Source organism: Rattus rattus, chromosome 2, assembly GCF_011064425.1.
Source record: "Rattus rattus isolate New Zealand chromosome 2, Rrattus_CSIRO_v1, whole genome shotgun sequence".
NCBI lineage: Eukaryota > Metazoa > Chordata > Mammalia > Rodentia > Muridae > Rattus > Rattus rattus.
This window is the reverse complement of record NC_046155.1, coordinates 203,727,864-203,748,093: the sequence shown is the minus strand read 5'-3', so window position 1 is coordinate 203,748,093 and position 20,230 is coordinate 203,727,864. Positions and strand designations below refer to the sequence as shown.

The 20,230-nt window shown below is 44.2% G+C and overlaps 2 protein-coding genes across 3 annotated transcripts; both read left to right on the top strand.

The window, feature by feature from the left end:
* The first annotated feature begins 3,358 nt into the window (after positions 1–3,358).
* On the top strand, positions 3,359–9,392 carry LOC116892919 (programmed cell death protein 6-like). Its single transcript, XM_032894845.1, has 3 exons — positions 3,359–3,593; positions 4,236–4,297; positions 8,657–9,392. The coding sequence occupies exons 1-3, from the start codon at positions 3,493–3,495 to the stop codon at positions 8,881–8,883; spliced, it is 390 nt and encodes a 129-aa protein (XP_032750736.1). The 5' UTR covers positions 3,359–3,492; the 3' UTR covers positions 8,884–9,392.
* A 1,085-nt stretch (positions 9,393–10,477) lies between these two features.
* On the top strand, positions 10,478–19,684 carry Pdcd6 (programmed cell death 6). Of its 2 annotated transcripts, none has more exons than XM_032894847.1 (3): positions 10,478–10,666; positions 15,286–15,395; positions 18,760–19,684. In XM_032894847.1, exons 1-3 carry the CDS (start codon positions 10,516–10,518, stop codon positions 18,856–18,858), a joined length of 360 nt encoding a protein of 119 aa, XP_032750738.1. In that variant the 5' UTR covers positions 10,478–10,515; the 3' UTR covers positions 18,859–19,684. The 2 variants fall into 2 exon arrangements, with proteins under 2 accessions (XP_032750738.1, XP_032750737.1); XM_032894846.1 differs by having other exon boundaries at positions 10,482–10,672.
* Positions 19,685–20,230: the final 546 nt, after the last annotated feature.

Below are 20,230 nucleotides of genomic sequence, written 5' to 3'. Positions count from 1 at the left end.
TAGAATAACTTAAATGGGTCATATATGTAAGTAGCTAGTCAGGGAATGAGCCAAAGCTTGTGGCCTAATCATTTATTAATAAATAATTGGTCTCAGAGTCGTTGTTTTTGGAACAAAGTGGCTGGGAGGGAAAGCCCACAGGTACACTTGCCTTAAATGACTGCAAAGTTTCAAGCCATTCATTGTCTTTTTAATATTAAAAACAGTTCCCTGCTGGGGGATAAGTGTGTTCGTCTATGGTGGAGGTACTGTATAGCTGAGAGAAGGAATGAGGAAGATCTTAAGTGGTCTATGCCTGTTTGCCCAGTACTCTGGAGGCTGATGTGTGAGAATAAAAAAGTTGAGATCTGACTGGAGAGATAGTTTAGAGGTTAGGAGTTTATACTGTTCTTTCAGAGAGCCTGAATCCCTGGCACATGGGGTAACTCCTAACTATCTCTAACTATTCCCAGGGGTGTCTGATCCCTCTGTTCTCCTTGGGTACCTCCACTTAGGCCCACACCCATACAGATACATACATAGTTAAAAACAATGGAAATGCAAAAAAGTGTAAACACAGCTTGTGCTATATAGGAAGGCTCACCCAAACACATAAATGAATGTTTCATACAATATAAATATATGCTTGCTTGCTTGCTTTGGAAAACAAACCAACAAAAAACACTAACAAGAAGAGAAACAGAAGATTGACCTGCTTTATTGCAATCAGAAATTTTAATTCCTAAGGTTCTGGTTGCACCCTAAAATTTGCATTTCTAGAATGATCAAGGAGTATCAACTCTAGAATGACATGGCCCACAGGGCCAGGATAGCAAGTAGAAAGTTGTGACTGCTGAGTAACATGTCGCTCGTCAGAAGGTTTGATGAGCATGCAGAGCTTTATGGGAGTGCTAGCGTGTCAGAGCAATATTGAAGGTTAGTACTTGGAACATGTGTCCCCTGCAGCATAATATGGTGATGATTCCCTAGTAATCACAAATTAAATTTCTATCCTTCACTAATGAGCCAGGAATCAGAATCTTTCAAAATGCAGGTCTCAGAATTTCAAAACTCAAACATTGTAAAAGGAGCAGCAAACCAGGTAAGTAAAGAAAGTTGGGCGCCAGGTATGATGGCACCTTGAAGGAAACAAAAACATTCAGACTTGAGCTGAGCAATGCCTTATCATAACCACATGTTACATAGTTACATTTTAATTAATGTGAAATGTAAACCTACTTCAGTTACACTGGTCCATCTCAGTGCTCTGAAACCTCATGTGGCAAGTGGCTATGTCAGACCAAGCATATCAGAACAAGTTCATCTTTGGCCAGTGGTGGTATATGGATGTGTGCTGCTTCCTCGCACATTTGACACACTCCACAATACTGACTACAGATCCTGAGTTACATAAAAAGTAATAGGTTCTCTTTGGTACTAAATTCAAACCAGAATAAAATTGGAGCCAAGTGACGAAGTTTCAACGTTAATTTGAGAAAGATGAGTGTGCTGAGCATGTTTGGCTGCCCCAGAGGCTGTTTCAGGAAAGGTTACTGTAAAAAAACTTGTCTTCCATGTGCAAATATTCAGTGCTGCAATCCACCCAGGAAAGCAAGCAAAGGAACCAATGTGGCTTAGAGGTATATGTATAAAAACATGCATGTACCTGTGCATACACAAAATATCTTTATGCAAAAGACCTACCCATTTCATGCACCTCAGCTCCCAGAAAGAGCCAATGTTTAGAAAAATCCTAAAGGAAAACAGACATTTTATTTATATATAGTAGCTCAAAGAAGAAGCTCAGAGAACTAGGCTAAAGGAAGGATGGCCCAATATGCAGACACATGATATGATTAACATAGGAGGAGAACAGTGTTATCTCATTTATTTCTCTACTCCTGGAAAGCCTAGAACAGACCTGGTTAGGAGGAAACTAAACCTGAGATAGGGTAAGGAGATAGATGGTGGTGCCTGAAAGACACCTACTGGTAAGCTGTTGCAAAAAGTGGTCTCCCTGGGACTGTGCCTTTATAGCATTCCAAGGTCAGCATGCAGCTAATGGAGTGAGTACCAAACGCAGCAGCCTCGGGTCTGTGAAGTAAGTTTCTCTGTACTAGAGAACTTCCCGTTCGAGTAGGAAAGTTATTAATATTTTTGTAGTTCTGGAAAAGAGAAAAGGAGCCAGAGATGGGACAGAATAGAAATGGATTTCCGGTTCTAAATAAAAGAACTGGAAAAGCCTAGAAGATTATATTCAACAAGTGAGATGAACAGTTTATGAGAAAATTTTAAAAAATGAATTTACCAAACCATGGAAGAAAATCTACCTTTCTTAAAGAATTTTGTAGATTTTGAGGCAAATGTCAAAGCTATAAGATATTTCTTTGAAGAATTTGAAAATCTTTCAAATAGATACCTCATGGGCAAGAACAAGAAAAATGGAGCAGAAAACGATACAGTTGTGAGTTGAAGAGATCCCTATCTGTGCTAAATAATGGATGGTTGTCCTCATGGAAGTCTCAGATGTACAAGGCCATATTCTTGGCCCTTGGTCTCTTCACCCTCAGCAAGCAAACTAAAACCCCGTAAAAGAGCATAGCAGTTCTTATGATAGATCCGTCCCTGGATGAGGAATATGAAGGCTGGAATGATCCTGTGGCAGAACCGGAGTAACCTGTATCTTGAACTTTTCACAGCATACAGATCCAGGTGGAAGAATGGCCTGGCAGCACTAGAATGTGACCGGTTGGTATTTGCCCCAGTGCTGTGCATTCTCCCATTCAGGAGCATTCCAAACCATAAAAGCACCATAAGAATTAGTATCGAATGAAGAAAGGAATGCTTGTAATTAAAAGGAGTTACCACCAAAAATACAGAAGTCCAATTAAGGGGTGGAGAGAACACAAAGGTCTCACCTCAAGACCAAATCTCACTGGGGCCATTTACAAATGAAGTCACTGCAAACCTAGGGAGGCTGGGCATATATGCAAGTGGGAAGGAGGGAAGGTGTTCTATAAACAGATGGACAAACTCCAGAGTGCACAAAATGTCACTCTTGAGTTTCCGCTGAGAACTTCATGCGGTTGGTGCACATCACATTCGCACTAAATACTAATGCAGACGAAAAGGGAAGCCGTCGATCCAAGTGAAAGCGTTCACCACTTTCCATTACAGGTGGAGACGTTTTGTAAGCTCGGGCGAGCCCCTCGCGGTGTGCTCTCTTCTGAGCTCACCTGCGGAAGCTCCAGGGTGCGACACGTAGGAGGGCGGAGCAGGGTAGGGCTAAAAGGCGAGAGACACCCAAGGCGCCTCCCGCTGAGTAGGAGGCGGAGCTCAGACTAACCCCAAGGTCCTGTAGACGTTGCGTGGCAACTGACCACGCCTGCCAAGTGACTCAAAGGCACGCGCTTCCGTTGTTCCCAGGAAGTTGTGGGCTCCTGGTCCTGCCCCTGACTTGAGGCGGAAGCACAGCTTTTGGAGCTGGGCCGCGGGACCGCTGTGCATCAGCCCATGGCTGCCTACTCCTACCGCCCAGGCCCAGGTGCTGGCCCTGGCCCTGCTGCTGGAGCTGCACTGCCAGACCAGAGCTTCCTGTGGAACGTCTTCCAGCGGTGAGGCCGGCGCCCTTGGTTCGGTCTTCCGTTTCCAGGACCTACCCTCCGGTCCTTCCCACCCCCCCACCCCCCACCCCCAAGACCTCCCTCCCAGTCCTTCTTACTCTCCATCCCCGGCTTCCTCTCTTCTATAGTAGCACAAGGTCGTGTTGGCAGTTACTTTGCTCAGGGCCGAAGGGCGGACTAGCCGCCCTACAGGATCGGGGTGCTTGCGTTAGAAAGAGGACAAATCTTGAGTCAGGAAAACGGCATCAGTGAAAAGAGGTGACTGCTACTGCATGACTTCTGTCCCTGGTTGTCCTTCTGAATGACTGGATTGTTACTCCGCTGACTCGTGCCAAAGAATGACTTATTCGTCCTAGAGAATCTTTACCTATTATGAAAAACATGAACTGGTGGTGGTGTAAATTAAGCATATTTGAAGAACTAAAGGCTTGAGAGGGAATAGAGAAAAGATGATTCAACCCCTCGTACGGCTTCTCGTTGATCCTTAATCCTTGGCACACCTGAGGGTGTGTTACATTCCAGCTGAGCTAAGAGAAACGTTTTCGGCTGTTTTACTTTTCCTTTACTTTTAATCACCAACTCACCTGGTCTTTTTTTTTTTTTTTTTTTTTTTTTTTTTTTTTTTTTTGGTAGGGTTGATAAAGACAGGAGCGGAGTGATTTCAGACAATGAACTTCAGCAAGCATTATCCAATGGTGAGTTGAAGCCTGATCCATTCTCAGTAAGCCATTTCCTTCCTAGAATTATTTCCAAGGAAGTCCTTAAGACTAAACTGCCATTACCACCATAAGTAAAGGTGTTTGTAAGCTACTGTGTCCGTATTTTCTTGAGTATCATTATTGTTGCCTCACCAAGCTCCAGAACAAATGTATATGAGCCTCAGAAACTGCTTTCTGAGAAATGGGAGCTACAGTGTAGGCCTTGCGGGAGAGTTAAGGTTAGCTCTGGGCAACAGAGGTCCCTTGCTTATCTAGAAGGCCTTTGACCTACTATCAGTCTTAGCAACTGCTCTGAAGAGGATCATCAGGGACACTGACAAATAGTCAGGTGACAATTTAGAAGTAATTGTTTAGTGTTTTGAAAGGCTTTCAAGATGGTCCTTAGGTATTCTTGTGGAAACACATTTGCTGTAAGACTGCTTAGACTTAAAAAGGAGGAGGGGAGTGCCGTGGGGGGAGGGGAGGCTGGAGAGATGGCTCAGAGGTCAAGAGCACTGGCTGTTCTTCCAGAGGACCTGGGTTCAATCCCCAGCAACCACATGGATGCTCACAAGTGTGTGTAACTTAGTTCTAGAGGATGTGACACCCTCACACCAATGAACATAATAAGATTATTTTTATTATAAAGATTATATATTTTATTATATATTTTTTATAAATTAAGAATGACTATAATATATAGTTTTATATAATATATATAAACAAACATTACAACTCTGGGGCCATTTTGGGAACTAGAGATAGGGAAAATGCTGGCAGCAGGAGCATGGGGAGGTATTTGTATAACGTGAGGAACACTGCCCCAGCAGAAATGAGAGGATTGTGGCTTTCGTTTGGAGCTCTCCATGGAGTCATGTCCTTGCTGGTGTCAGCATCATTAATCTTTTGTGGTGCCATCGGAGACAGTTTTTTTCTTTAAACATTTTCCTTTAATTTTGAGATTTATGTATTTTATTTGTATGAATGTTTGACCAGCCTGTGTGTGTGTGTGTGAGCACACCAAGGGTGTGCCTGCTGCCTGTGGAGGGTAGAAGTGGGCATCTGATCCCCTGGAACTGGAGTTATAAATGGTTGCGAGCCACCACGTAGTTGCTGAGAATCAGCCCTGGGTCCTGTGCAGCAGCCACACGTGTGCTGGGGTCTCTCCAGCCTCCCATTCCGCCCCCTCCTTTCTTTGTTTTTGACCAACTCAGAGTCCTAGACTGGTCTTGAACTTCTATGTAGCCAAGGAGGACCTTAAACTGCTGATCCTCCTGCCCCTAACTCCTGAGTTGGTGCTCGTTTATTCTGAACTGAGGGTAGAACCCAGAACTCCGTGCACAGTGGACAAATGCCCTGCCCACTGAGTTCATCCACAGCCCAGACACGTTTTTCTTATTAGATGTCATCTGTAATTGTTTAGGCGCAGCTTGCTTTTCTAATTACTATATCTGGGGGTTATTTTCCCTCAGGTGTGCTGTATAAACTTGGAAAGGGATTACTTGGAAGACGTGATGGGAATTTTAAAAGGCTCATTTTTGTTCTAATGGGGAGCATTTTCTTGCAATGTGATTGGATAAAGGGAGGAAGCAGGTGAGATGCGAGGTAGTGCCTCATAGCCTGGGCATCAAAGTTAAAGGAAAGCTTTTGCCACTTCTGCCGTCCACTCAGGCTAGACATTCTTGGTTCCTTTGTGTTTTCAGAGTGACCTTTGCCTTAGGCAAAAGTGGCTGGAATTGACACGGTTTTTATTATTTAACTTGTGGGGACTACAAGATGCTGTTGTCAAGAGACCGCTCTAAATCTTGGTGGTTTTCTGTCACCTAATGGTATAATGGTGATCTATACATTAGCTACTGTGTTATTACAGTATTAGGTAGGTAGGCTTTGACAGGAGTTATCAGGGAAAAAGAAAACTCTGCCTCGAAGGCAGGAGCAGCCGTACTCACGGGATAAGAGGTACGGCTTCCACTGAAGAGGCACGGAAGCACAACTATGGGTGTCGAGTGGTTTGGCTCACATGGTTGGTGACCTACAGCTGGGGGACAAGGTGAAACAGCACAAAGGCTTCAGGGTGAAAGGAAGTGACAGCACCTAGGCTATCAGGGCAGAAATACTGGTGTCATTTGTCACCTGCTCTGTGAAAGAACTTAGCATTTGCGCTCACCAGTAATCATCTCTATTCCAAATAGTTAGAATATAGAAAACAAAATTTACTCATGTTAGCTGAGAGGTAGAGAATATAATGTGGTAAAGAGGAAAGGAAGGTCGGTCACCAGTAATTCATAAATCTGACTTTAAAATTTTTAATAGCTAATGTGAAGAGAAAAATGTATCCAGTTAATGTAATCTTGGTTTTTCCAAAATACAAACAAAAGCAAAGAGTTACCAAAGCCTCTTGGGACACACAGATGGCTAAACGTGTAGGTCTGTCTGTCTGCATACATGGACACACAGACGATTAAACGTGTAGGTCTGTCTGTCTGCATACATGGACACACAGACGATTAAACGTGTAGGTCTGTCTGCATACATGGGGCCAGTTCTTATGCCCCCAGCATAAACCAAGGTTTTTCCGTTTAGCTTGGGCACCAATTTCAAAGTGATTCTGACAGGAACTAGGGCGTAGTGTCCTTCAGGCAACTGTTAAAGTTAACACTGTCTGTCTGTCTGTCTCTCTCTCTCTCTCCTGCTCCTAAGCTGCAGTTCTTACAACCTAACCACTCCACAAAGGACCTGCCTTTTAATATGTTAGCCAGGGCAGTTCAGTGCTACTTTGAGCTTTAGAGGGAATAACTTTGAAACGTTAGCTCTCTCTGCCTTTTCGGTTATCAGCTTCATGAAGGTTCCCACTGTACTGCGAGCGCAGGGACGGTTAGCATTGAGGAGTTGCCTATGAGTTCTTACTCCCTTTCTCAGAATCGCTGTTCCCATGATTTAAACTGTTTCCATGATTTTGACTTCTAATCAGTCTTCTCGGATTGGCTTTCTGCTTTGATTTTGGGATCAGATTAAACTATTTTAGGAAATTTAATTAATATGCTATTGGAAGGGAAGAGTGAAGTTAAAAACAACCTCTTTGCTGTGTAGCTGACACCATGCCGGGAGTGTTTATGAGCACACTGGGCCTCTGTGAGACTTATTTACGTAGAAGAATGTGCTCAGGAGGCAGGTAGAACACAGAGCAGGACTTGTTTTCTCATCTCTGACCACAGCAACCCATGGAAAGAAAAATTTGTTTTGGGTCACAGTTTGGATTCAGTCCGTCCAGAAGGAGAGGGTTTGGTGGAATAGAACCGTTCATTTCCCAGCAGCTAGGGAGCCTAGGACAGGGAAGCTGGTGTTCTCTGGCCCTCTCGCTTTCTTCTTCCCTTTCATTCTGTCCGGGCCCCACTCCTTTGGAGTGGCGCCACATACACTCAGGGCGGGTCCTTCCCTCAAGTTAATTCCATCTGGAAATGCCCTCATAAATATAGAGACATCATACTGATCTCCTAGGTGATTGTTTCTAACTCCAGTCGAGGCGACAGTGAGACAGCTCCCATAGGATTTCTCTTACCATTATGAAATAGTGTGTCACTCTTGTGTAAGTTCTTCAGTTATTGATTAAAAGTTAATTTCTCTCAAGCTCCTTTTTGGTTGGTTTGTTAGTTGGCTAGCCTTTTGTAACGCATAGCCAGGCTCACTAGCCTTTTGTAACGCGTAGCCAGGCTCACTTTTATTTAAACTGACTGCTCAGCTGAGGATGGTTTTGAACTCCTGATTTTGTGCTGGGATTAGAGGCACGTGTCACTGTGCTCACTTCTTAGTGCTTTTGAAGTAGATTTGACTGAACATATTAGTGATTTGAGATGCATGGTTTTAGTTGTACTTTGAAAACAGTCTTATTTTCTCTTTTTTTTAAAAAAAATTCTTTTGAAGACATTCTATCAGACAGAATTGTAGTTTAGGATAAAAAAGGAGCTGAAGGAAACGGTACCTCTATCTACGCAAGATGGTTACCTGTAAAATTGTTATTCAGTCACTACCAGTCCCAGAGCAGTGTCAAGCCTGAAGGTGGTCTTTGGGACCCCAGCACAGTCTCCCTAGAAAGTTGCACAAGTAAAGCTCTACAAAGAAGCAGCCTCTGATAATTACAAATGGGTTAAACTCGGCAGTCCAGACTGGGTACCGACCAGAATTGTTCAGAGCTCATACAGGTTAAGGCAACCAGATCTCCCGGCGTCCTAGGAGGCAGGCCCCTGCTTGCAATGCTGGTCCCGAGCAGGCCACTGAGTCCCGTGGACTAGCGATAGGCCAGGCACTAGAGCTTCCTGTAACTAATCTTGATTTTGGTATTATGTCACTTGTTTTCAGGTACATGGACTCCGTTTAATCCAGTGACTGTGAGGTCCATCATTTGTAAGTATTCGTGCAGACAGACCAGGTGTTTCTCTGGGAGCAGCGATAATCACCCCATTCAGATATCGCGTGGGCTCTTATGTTTCATCCTCTCTGCCTCTACGTGTAGATGTCGTCACTTAACCGTTAGTTTAAGCTTACGTCTTAGCTCATCCTGTCCATTTCTAGTTCTAAGGTTTTAGATCCAGAAAATCCCCACATTATGGTTTTCTTTAAGCCTTATTTTGTTATTTTGGTAGTATCTTTTTAAATTGATGTTTGTGATTCTTTTATTTAAATATTATATGTAAGTCTTTTAAACTTTAAAAAAGTCTTTACTTAAGAATTACCTATGTTAACTTACATCTGCTTTATCTTGTGTTACGGATGATTCAAAGTCTGTACGAAGGGAGCCTGCATCTAATAATTCTTCCTGCTGGATTTCATGCATTTAGCTGATCACCTTCGTGTTTTAGTCATTTGTATTTGTCTCCCGAGCTAGTATTTGGTTGGATTTAATGTGTGTACCAGGGTCTGAGCTGGAGCCGGAGGTGGGCCTTTCAGGAAGGATTTCCATCGTTTCCTTCTCACCAACATGTGGGATGTCAGTTTTGGTTCTGTGTGTCGGTCAGTTTTCCATTGCTATGATAAAGTGCTGTAACTAAGACGACTTAAAGAAGATAGGCTTTAGTTGGGCTCACAGTATCGGGGGCACAGCTTAGATAAGTCCACAGCAGTGGGAAGCCTGGCAGTAGGCAGCAGGCCTGGGGCATGGACAGGAACTACAAGCCAGAATCGGAAAGAGAGAGCAAGAGCACTGGGAACGAGAGAGCGCCATGGAACTTCAAAGCCTGCCCTCGTGACCTACGCCATGCTGCAAAGCCACACCTCTTGAGTCTCCTCTGACCAGCACATCTCTCCGGAATCACGTAGTCAAATACATGAACCTGTGGGTCATTCTCATTTAAACCGCCACAGCGCGGTCGCACGTGTAAGCAGGGATTGAGATGAAGGAGATGGCGGTGCCTTCAAGTACATTCTTAGGAGACATTTCCTGTTCTCTTGAGTTCTAGGTTTCCTTCCTGGGAGGTAGACTTTTCATTTTCCTTTTCTGGTTCTTTAATATGGAATCTTAGCACCAAGTCCCTTCTACCACAGGAGACAAGGCGTATGTCCAGCCTTCTCCACTCGGCCTCGCCTGTGCCCTTTTGAAGCACACTGTATTTCGTCACCTCAACAGCATACTGCAGGCTGTGTTGGTGTAGGTTAACTGCATTCTAGCCACCCCATTGGTGGCTTCTCAGTGATTGAGGTTTTAAAAATAAAATCTAGAGTTAATAGCATAATAAACTAGGACATCTTCTAATTAAAACAGGTATTTCTTGACCTAGGAGAACTCTTCCAAGCCTCTGTCTGGAGGTGTGATACCTGGGCAGTAAAAAGGTTTACTCTGGGTCAGGACTTGGAGCTAGGAAATGGGGCCTCTACCTTTGCACTCCATTTTCCTCTTTATAAACTGAGAGCACTCTTACTGTTTTCCAGAACATATTTTATCCTAACTGTCTGCCTTCTACACAGTTGTGAATGTGTGTTCTGGTGATCAGGTATTAGGTGACTGTCCTCCACACTCCCTCCACCCTAGGCGGGGATGAGTAGGCTTTTAGGAATCTGGTGACTTGTTCAACAGACTAACCTGTCCTCAGGAGCCGGCCCTGTGCTAGCACCTGAAGGTCTGCGCGGGGGCATGAACCGTCAGTGCTGTGCTGTGGTTGCTTGGCTTTTGCTGTGGAACATGCAGACTTAATGCATCCCTGCTGTTTCTCCTCATCTCAGCTATGTTTGACCGAGAAAACAAGGCCGGTGTGAACTTCAGTGAATTCACGGGTGTGTGGAAGTACATCACAGACTGGCAGAATGTCTTCCGGACCTACGACAGGGACAACTCTGGGATGATTGACAAGAATGAGCTCAAACAAGCACTCTCAGGTTTTGGTAATTCACTTGTCTTGATTGTATAGCATATTTCATTTTGGAATATAGGAGTCCCTTGCGCTTTGTTTTATTATGTTTCATTTATTGATTCTATTGACCCAGTCCATGCGATTTCTGTTTATGTTATACAGGTTCATATTTTGATTCTCTTTTTGTCGTGAAGATTTATATGTGACATGGAGTCTTTCACACAGTGTTTCATCCAAAATGAGATAAGGGCTATGCAAATCACCTACTTTTTGTGAAATGAGATGGTGTCCTGAGCAAAATTGAGAATGTGGCCTCTGGAACAATTTAAAGTAGAAAAATGAATACATAATGGTGTGAGGTAGATGGCAGCATATATGTATGTAGTGGTTTGTCAAATTACATGAACACAGTGATAAAAGAACAGTAAGACATAATTCTATAAATAATAAAGTATATCAGTCTGTCCAAATTTTGCTTCAGTGGGAAATTAGAAAGTATGTGTGCCCATTCTCAAATGCATGTAGTGCGTGTGTGTTTGATGTGGGCTTAGCCATGCAAAGTGTGCCGTGTTTCTCACAAGTATTCATAGTACCTGTCCAGAGCGTAATTAGAGGCTCCCAGAACTAGCCTTGTGTCTGAAAGAAAAGAGGGATTTTTTTTTTTTAACTACAAAGGAATCACTGAAATGTTTGCAACATATCTATAACTTGTCAGGGTTACACCGAGATTCAAATTTGGAACTCTCATGTAGTACCCTGTCCTTTTGCCCTTACAAATCCTTCTGTGTTTTATTTCTTAAAAGGTTGCTAATGTCTTCCAGAAAGGTTTTATTAAAAAGTGAATTATAATCTAATGTATTGTGAATATCTTGAATTTTACTTTCCTAAAGTCTGTTATTTCCTACTAATAAGACTTCTATAATTCCGCTATTTCTCCTTCCAGCATGACAGTGGCCACTCCTCTTCTTCTGTCCTCTCCCTCCTTGGTTTGTCGTTAGGCCTAGTAAAAAGCATAAGTGCCCTCCCTCTGCGTTCTGATTTGACCAGTGACATTTCAGGATCTCCTAAGGAAAACAGTGGAAAGCGTGTCTGGTGTGGGCCAGTAGGCCATCTTGGACGGTACCAGCATCTCCCTCACTTTCTAAACATTTCTCAGCACAATTCCCTGTGTACTCTCCAGGTGAAGTCCTGCCATGATTTTTCCTGTTTGCCCTGATTACTCTTTTACTGTGCAGGAAAAAGAAATACTTTTCTGTTTGCATACTAATTAGGAGTATTTTTGGCAGCATCTATCAAGATGTCAGCTTTAGAAGTAAAAGTTCCTATTCTGACTTCCAAAAGGGTTGTTGTTTTAGGGTAAACAGGAGCTTAGTAGAGAATAAGAGCATCAGTGGTGTTTCAGGCTAGCCCAGTGGTACCTAGGACAGTGGTGTTTCAGGCTAGCCCAGTGGTACCTAGGACAGTGGTGTTTCAGGCTAGCCCAGTGGTACCTAGAGCATCAGTGATGTTTCAGGCTAGCCCAGTGGTACCTAGAGCATCAGTGGTGTTTCAGGCTAGCCCAGTGGTACCTAGAGCATCAGTGATGTTTCAGGCTAGCCCAGTGGTACCTATAGCATCAGTGATGTTTCAGGCTAGCCCAGTGGTACCTAGAGCATCAGTGGTGTTTCAGGCTAGCCCAGTGGTACCTAGGACAGTGGTGTTTCAGGCTAGCCCAGTGGTACCTAGAGCATCAGTGATGTTTCAGGCTAGCCCAGTGGTACCTAGAGCATCAGTGGTGTTTCAGGCTAGCCCAGTAGTACCTAGAGCATCAGTGGTGTTTCAGGCTAGCCCAGTGGTACCTAGAGCATCAGTGGTGTTTCAGGCTAGCCCAGTGGTACCTAGAGCATCAGTGATGTTTCAGGCTAGCCCAGTGGTACCTAGGACTTGGATAGGACCCCGGTGAGGCTAACGATCCTTCTGCTCACTCAAAGCTATGCTGCTAAGTTCTGTGGCCAAGTACAGAGATCTGGATGGACCCTTACACCTTCCTGCAGGCGTGGCTTTGGTTATTTGTTGGTTACTTTACCTGCGGTAAAGCCAACTGGTCTATTAGGCAGCACAGCTGGAGTGAACAATCCCTTTCCCCTAAATCCTACATCTTTTTGAGCAGCCCCTTTTCCATCTAGCCTTGGCAATTGTGTAGTTTGGGTTTGTTTTTTCTTTTTCATTAACCATAAAAACTTATGAAAGTATAGCAGATTTCCACTTACCTGTATTTTTAGCCATCCCCTTCATGGCGGAGGCTTAGGCAGATCTGAAGCCTCTACCATGACGTGCAAGTAAAAAATGTGGTTGCTTCCCATTGACTCATTTCACAAAGTTAATGGTTTTTAGAAATAATAATGCTTTGCCTGACTTAGGATCAGGCAAGACCCCCTCACATAGCCTTTCTCACGCCATTTACTGATTGGGGGAACACAGATTAATACCATGCACATCATTTTTATATCCACTGGAGGTCATTAATTTTCATCAGATTGTGACTATATTGGAATTCCTCTGGAAGCCCAGGGGAATGTTGCTTCTGGTAGTGGAACTTCTAGTTGTCTAGATATTCACTGCCTAGATCAGTGGCCTGGACCAGTGGTGTCAGTGGAATCATTTTTCTGGTAGTATCATACCTCTTATTAGTTTCTTGGTAGAAAAAGACTTTGCTTCTCACCAAAGGCCGATGACTATTGGAAGTAGATACAGGGTATTTCCGTTTCCAGTGAGATTCTCTAGGGCTATAGAAGAATATCCTGGGTAGATATCCTGGGCAGAGTTGGAGAGTAGATAATGTCTTCATATACCTTACCCAGACCCTTCAGCCCTTCATGAGGGCATTCCACCTGGTCCCTCTCCTGAGATGGTCAAGACTGACTCCAAGACATTTCCCTGGTTGAAAACCATGATCTGATCTTGCTACTTGTGCAAGAGTAGAGGCCTCCAGGTGGCCTTATCCTGTTAGATGGATACAAGTTGGAAAGTAATCTTGCAGTTAGCAGGCCAGACTAATATGTATCTCACTAGTCGGTCCTAATCAGGCACAGGGCTGAGCACAAAGCACTTTGGCTCTAAGGCACTGCTGTTCTTCTGTGCCCTTGTATTGAAGGAGCTCTGTGGAGGTCAGTTTGCTGCCAATTTTTGGCCCGTCTAGGGAACATTCTTTTACTTGGTTTACTTCTTTACTTTTTGGTTTACTTTGCTAGTCTGTCTGTCTGTTGCTCGGCGTTACCTACAAGAGTGCCAGTCTTCAGAGAAATTGCAAAGTGATTCTAGCAGCAATGGGATTGCTTCCATGCAGAGACAGGAAATCTTATATATTTGTTCTCATTTCCTCTGTCCTTTCTTATCCTGGCAGGAGACCAGCAGTGTCTGTCTCGCTCTGTCTACCCCTGGGTCTGAAGCTCTATTCTTGGAGATTCAGAGCTTAGCTAGGGCCACTCCCTCACATGTGAGGCACGGCAGCTGGCTCCTACATGCTGTCCCTTCCAGACTTCAACTAAGGGTCTGTCTTCTCTTTGGTTTGTAAGGAAGGGGACTCTTGTAGCAGTTTTGATGTCACACATTTGTGTAGGGTTCTTGAGTATAAATTTCCATCTTCTCTCCCTGCAATTGCTCTGGAAGGTGCTGTGAATATGTTTTTGTGTTTGAACATTTATCAGTATAATGATTAAGTTTCATACAGTAACTATCTGTGGATTCAGACAATTAGGGATACATATACCTACAAAGCTTCCACTAAGACTGAAAACCAGAAAACCATTTTGTCACCTGGATTTTGTCTCCTGAGTTAATAAGGTCACACAGGTGGTAAGGAAAGGAAGCAAATGAGGGATGCCCTCCTTAAACGTGGCCTCTGGTGATGTCTGTGTGTCTGGTGTGTTCACACATTTTCATCCTGTCATCTCCTTTCAAACACACTCAGTAAATTAGAAATGGACTCAGAAAGCCCCGCGCTCTGTCACTGACCCTGAACTTCGTGACACTGATGAGCTGCACGCTCAGTAACTTAGAGTCACAGTGCCCAGTGACACATTAGTGACTCCAATCTTTATGACACTGGCTAGCTGTGTTTTCAGAATCCTGACAGCAAACCAGATAATTTGGTACCTTCTTTACGTTGAGCCTCATGTGCCTAGAACCTTTAGTGGCATTTTCGCTTTCAGAGCATCGTGTACCAATAACCAAGGGCAGCAAGTCACCGAGAACACTCATATCTAGATAAGTTGACATAGCGAGGCGTCTACTAGGCTCAGGATTGCGAAGCCTCACTGCCTTGTGGGTGTTTCCTAGGACACAAGCAGAATGAATACAGTTAAATAACATAAGCCAGCATAAGCAAGACAGCGAGAGGACTTGCAAGTTGTTACTGGTGTTACGTTCTCTTCATAGTTCTGAGGACATTTTTTTTTTTTTTTCAGAATATTGCAGTTAGGTAGCATACTTAGTTTCCAGAGTGCCTTTCAATAACGTTTTACGTTTTTCCTCTTGTTGTTCCCACCTAACCACTGTTGATCTAAGACCCTGGAGTCTTAGATAGGAAGGTTTAGGCAGTGATCACACTTTAATCTTCCTCTCCTACTCTGCCTCTCGTCTGACTCTTAATTTCTCTTCTCCAAGGCTATCGGCTCTCTGATCAGTTCCATGACATCCTCATCCGAAAATTTGACAGGCAAGGACGAGGGCAGATCGCGTTCGATGACTTCATCCAGGGTTGCATCGTCTTGCAGGTAACCAAGCAGCTTCACGTGGGTTTGCTGTGACACCGCAGAGTGGGAGTTGGGGTGGGGCCACAGATGGTAACTATGAGCCGTCATAGAGTGCGAACTTAACCTCCCTTTGTCTAAGGTTTGCTGCAGGCAACCTTTTTCTTTTAAACCTCTGGAACTAGGATCATGTGCCTAATAGTGATCTCTCAGTATTTGTTCCGTAAGATTATAGTGACCTGGAATATCCCTGTTCCCTATTGATGTCACGGCTGTCAGGACCTTTTTAGCATAAGACATTGCGTTTTTATGGTAAAGCTGGGCTGGTGAGCCTTGACGCCATCTTACGTAAGTCTAGCAATATGTATAGTACAAAGTCCTTGATAATAATAACTGAAGTACTATACTTTTTATTTTGGGAAACAAGGTCTCTGTACCTCTGGCTGGCCTTAAATCCACTCTGTATCCTATGCTGGCTTTGAACTCACCCTTTAAAATAATGGAATTATAGCTGTGTACTATATGCTTTGCTCTTTATCACGACAGTAAATAATGTCTTCTGATATTAAACAAAACCAGTGTACTAGAAAGAGCATGCCAACCAAAAAAAAAAAAAAGAGCATGCCTTGTCACACCAGTGTCAGCCGCGTACATGTCATTCTCGATGTGATCCTGGATTGTGCCAAGCAGCCATACCTGCTGGCCTGTGCTCTCTAAACGTGAAAGGGTTTACAGACCACCATTATTGCCCAGTGTGTGTTGCTGTGGAGAGAAGCGGGCCCTGCTGTTGCTCTTAGATAGAGGTCCAGGTTCTGTGGGTTAAGCTTTGGAAATGTAAGCTGATAAGCCCTATGTATCTTAAAGTTTTTGCTCTGGGATTTTCAAACAAAAGCAGCAATTAGGATAACAGCATAATAACCAGACTCAGCAGTCGTTAGCTCACAGTGGCCTGTGTGAGACTCTCACGCTCCAGCCCTTTTCCTGAAGTAGATTCAGTACATAGAAAGCTAACGTTTTCTCCATTAATACTTCAGTGCAACCCTTCTCTGAGAGAGAAGTTCTTAGGTGTTGATTCTAGGCTAAGGTTACTTTTGTTGGTTGCAGAACCATAGAGAGATTTGGACAGCATTAAATCTGGAGATACACTGTAGAATTTTGGAAAATATTCTTAGAGTGTTGTTCTAATTCAAAGAAAGTCAATAAAAGTATATCCGTGGTTTGACTGTTACTCCAGTACTCCGTGACGCCTTTACAAATGAATCCGAGCGGCTGGAGAGATGAGTTAGTGAAAAGCACTGGCTGCTATTCTAGAGAATCCCAGGCTGATTCCCAGCACCCACACGGCAGCTAGCCACCAGCTGCCACTCCAGGCCAGGAGGATCCGATGCCCTCCTCGCCTTCACTGGCAGTGACTGCACATGGTGTGCAGGAATTCTGGCACAACACTCTTACACGTAAAATAAAAGTGAATCTTCAAAGACTACAACAACAAAGTCTTCAGAGCCTGGTGTGGTATGGGACTACCATCCTAGCTCCCAGGAGCCAGAAGCCGCAAGGTTCGTGAGTTCTGGGCAAGCCTGGGTACTTAACAGTACTCCGCTTTAGACACACAAACCTCGGCATGTTGCCATGTTTCTTACGCTTATTAGTATTCAAGCTTCAAGTCTTGGAAAGGGACTACTCTGCCACTACTCAAGAGTTCCCATGAGGTCAGGGATGCTCACAGTGTTCTCTGAACATTTCAGAAAGAGATGGATACAAAATCTTATAGACTGTCTGAATTATTACCAGGTTAAGAGTTCTCGTTTGTAAGTAAAGTTCTAATCCTAACATTTCTGAGTATGCAAAGATTTGGGAGTTTGATCCGACTCCCGAACAACCTGATCGAGTTCAGAAGAAGCTCTCCATTCCCTTACCTGTACTCTGTTGCTGCTGTGTCCTGTGGGGTGGGACTTTTACCTCTGGAGAATGAAAGCCCTAGAAAGGTGGAGGATCTCAAAGGAGAGAGAAAGCAGTAGGCTATAGGTAAAGGGTCCTTTGCAATGTGGTTTTTTTTTTGTTTTGTTTTGTTTTGTTTTTTCCTAAAAAGCCCTGCCTAGCTTTGATTCCCCCACCCCATCCCCCTATGTAGCTGAGGGTGGCCTTGAACTCCTGGTCTTTCTGCCTCTACCTCTCAAGTTCTGGGATTACAGGCTTGAACCAGCACTCAGCAACTCACTATTCTTTGCGTTTTGTCTTACGGTGCCCAACACACGGGCACCGTGATAGCTGCCTTTTTAGCAGATATTTAAGGTTCAGACTGTAGTGTCGTGTGTCCACCACTGACCATCACATAGGTTTGTGGCCACATGACAATAGTTGGTTTTATGCTAATCGTGTCTTGTGGTGGGTGGGGAGCAGTTAGACCAGCTCTTGCTATGTAGCCTAGGACGGTCTTGCCTCAGCCTCCTAAGTGCTGAGGTTCAGGTGAGTGCCACCGCGTCAGCCTCCACACTAACACTTTTTCATAAAATCCACTCATGTCTGAGGCAGGAAGTAGACCACACACTGTTGAGGCTTGCTGCATGTGCTGGGGCTATTGTTTTCTATCGACACACGGAATTCCCTTGTGTCTTTTTTTTTTAATAATTACTGAGAGCATGTTATAGGCTTCATAAGTTTATCCAAAACTGGCGTGCATGTAATCTAGGCTTAGAAAATATGAGTGGAGTCTGGCATGGCAGCACCATGCCTTTAAGACCAAAATTGTAGAGGCAGAGAGGCAGAGGGGCAGAGGGGCAGAGGGGCAGAGGGGCAGGGGCAGGGGCAGGGGCAGGGGCAGGGGCAGGTGGATCTCTGAATTCAAGGCCAGCCTGGTCTGCAGACCTAGTCCCGGGCCAGGGTTACACAGTGAGACCCTGTCTCAAAAATGCAAAACAAACAACAAAATAAACGGAACGAATTGTCTTGCTCTTTGACTTCTGACCTTGTCTGGATCCAGAGTCTGCTGGAGGGGAGGTGGGCTGTAGAGGCTGACCCCTGCATGATGCTCACACACTTCCTCCACTGGGCCCTTCTGGACTACGGTCAAGATATAAAACTGTAGTGTCTCTGTCCTAAGCCTCCAGACCAGGTCCATGAGGTGGTTGTGAAATGTGAAGAAGGGCTACGTGGTATACGTAGAGCTGCCGTATGCTCTGTTGCCCATAGAGGCGTTTGTGCTCATAAGGGTGCTGACTAAAGATGGCCAGAGTACTCACCCTGTGCTTTCCTGTGGGATGCCATTCTCAGTGTCCCCTAGGAGATGCGGGAAATGCATGTGCTTCTGAGATTGGGTTTAAGATGTCTTTCATTGAAGTGCACTGTTCTGCAATATCTTATGTTATCTCATATCTTCTGTTTCTCCCAGAGGTTGACAGACATATTCAGACGCTATGACACAGATCAGGATGGCTGGATTCAGGTGTCTTACGAGCAGTATCTCTCCATGGTTTTCAGCATTGTATAACCAGGCCTTGTGAACATCCAGCACGGCATGCAAAAAACTGAAGATGCCAAATTCCTTCCCTGTGCTAGAACAGGGCACGGCTGCAGCGAGACGCTGCCCTTCCCGTTGACTGTATAGCTAATTCTTGGGGACCTGGCTGTACATATGTGAATACTCTGGTCAGTGACTCTGTAGTGGCAATCTAGCTCCACTGTTAGCACACAGACCTTGGGGTTGCTGACTAATTGTGCCATGAGGTGAGACCTAATAATGGTTCAGGATTCTGCTCCCAAACTATCATGTTCTTTTCTAGATGCCTCTAATTCTGTAGTCGCGATGCTCTCCTTAGCCAATAGAATGTTAATATAATATGGAACTTGCACAGAAGGCTTTTCATGTGCCTTACTTTTTAAAACGAAATTTTATCCATTGGAATATGTAACATAAGCAATAAAGTAATGATACAGACTGGTTGTCTGGTTTTGGCTGGTTTTTGTTTTGTTTTGTTTTGCTTTAACCAAACAGGTGGAAGAAATGTACCCTTTGTTACCACTCTAGTTGTTGTGTGAACATGGGAGAGTGGGACCTAAAAATAACGCAGACTGAAGTCTCACGCAATAGCCAATTTTATTTAGAGCATCAGAAAATTTATACTCTTGAGTGTGAAGAAGAATCACATGAGAGATGTTCAATCACAAAGACATGGCAAAAGCATGTTTTTTCTGTAAAGGCACATGAATGACAACTGCTGTCTGCCATAGCTGGGAGAAGCACAACACATATCCAGGACCAAGTCTATGCATGAAGAACAGGTCGTGTAGCATAAACAATAAAGTGTTGATACAGACTGGTTGTCTACTTTTGGCTGGTTTTGTTTTGTTATTTTTAGCCAAACAGGTGGGAGAAATGTACCCTTTGTTACCGCTCTAGTTGCTGCGTGAGCATGGGAGAGCCTTGTTTTCTGACAGGCGCTCAGAATTCTTACCCGACTCTACTTTCAGACTCTGTTCGGATACCCTCGTTCCTAAAGTCACTGTCTCATGTGTACTCTAATATCTAAAATTCTCTCCAACAGGCAAGCAGGATACAAGGACAACTAAATGGATAACCGTGTTACAGCTCTGGGGATAGGAACCCTTTCATGCCCCCTGCTTGTCAACTCTAATTGAAAGAAGTAGGTTATGCTTTAGGAGGGGCAGGGTATGAAGACAACTGGGTAGGTGTCAGAGGTGAGAAACAGATCCATCAAGGTCCTCTTCTGGCCAGGGATGCCACTGAAGGTTTGTTTCCTGTGGTTTCTGGTTTATGGGATCAGAGGGAAAGGGCTACATTCTGTGGTGGCAGAGTTGCCTCTTGTGTGTTGACCTTGTGACCCCATTATGGGTGTCTCTGG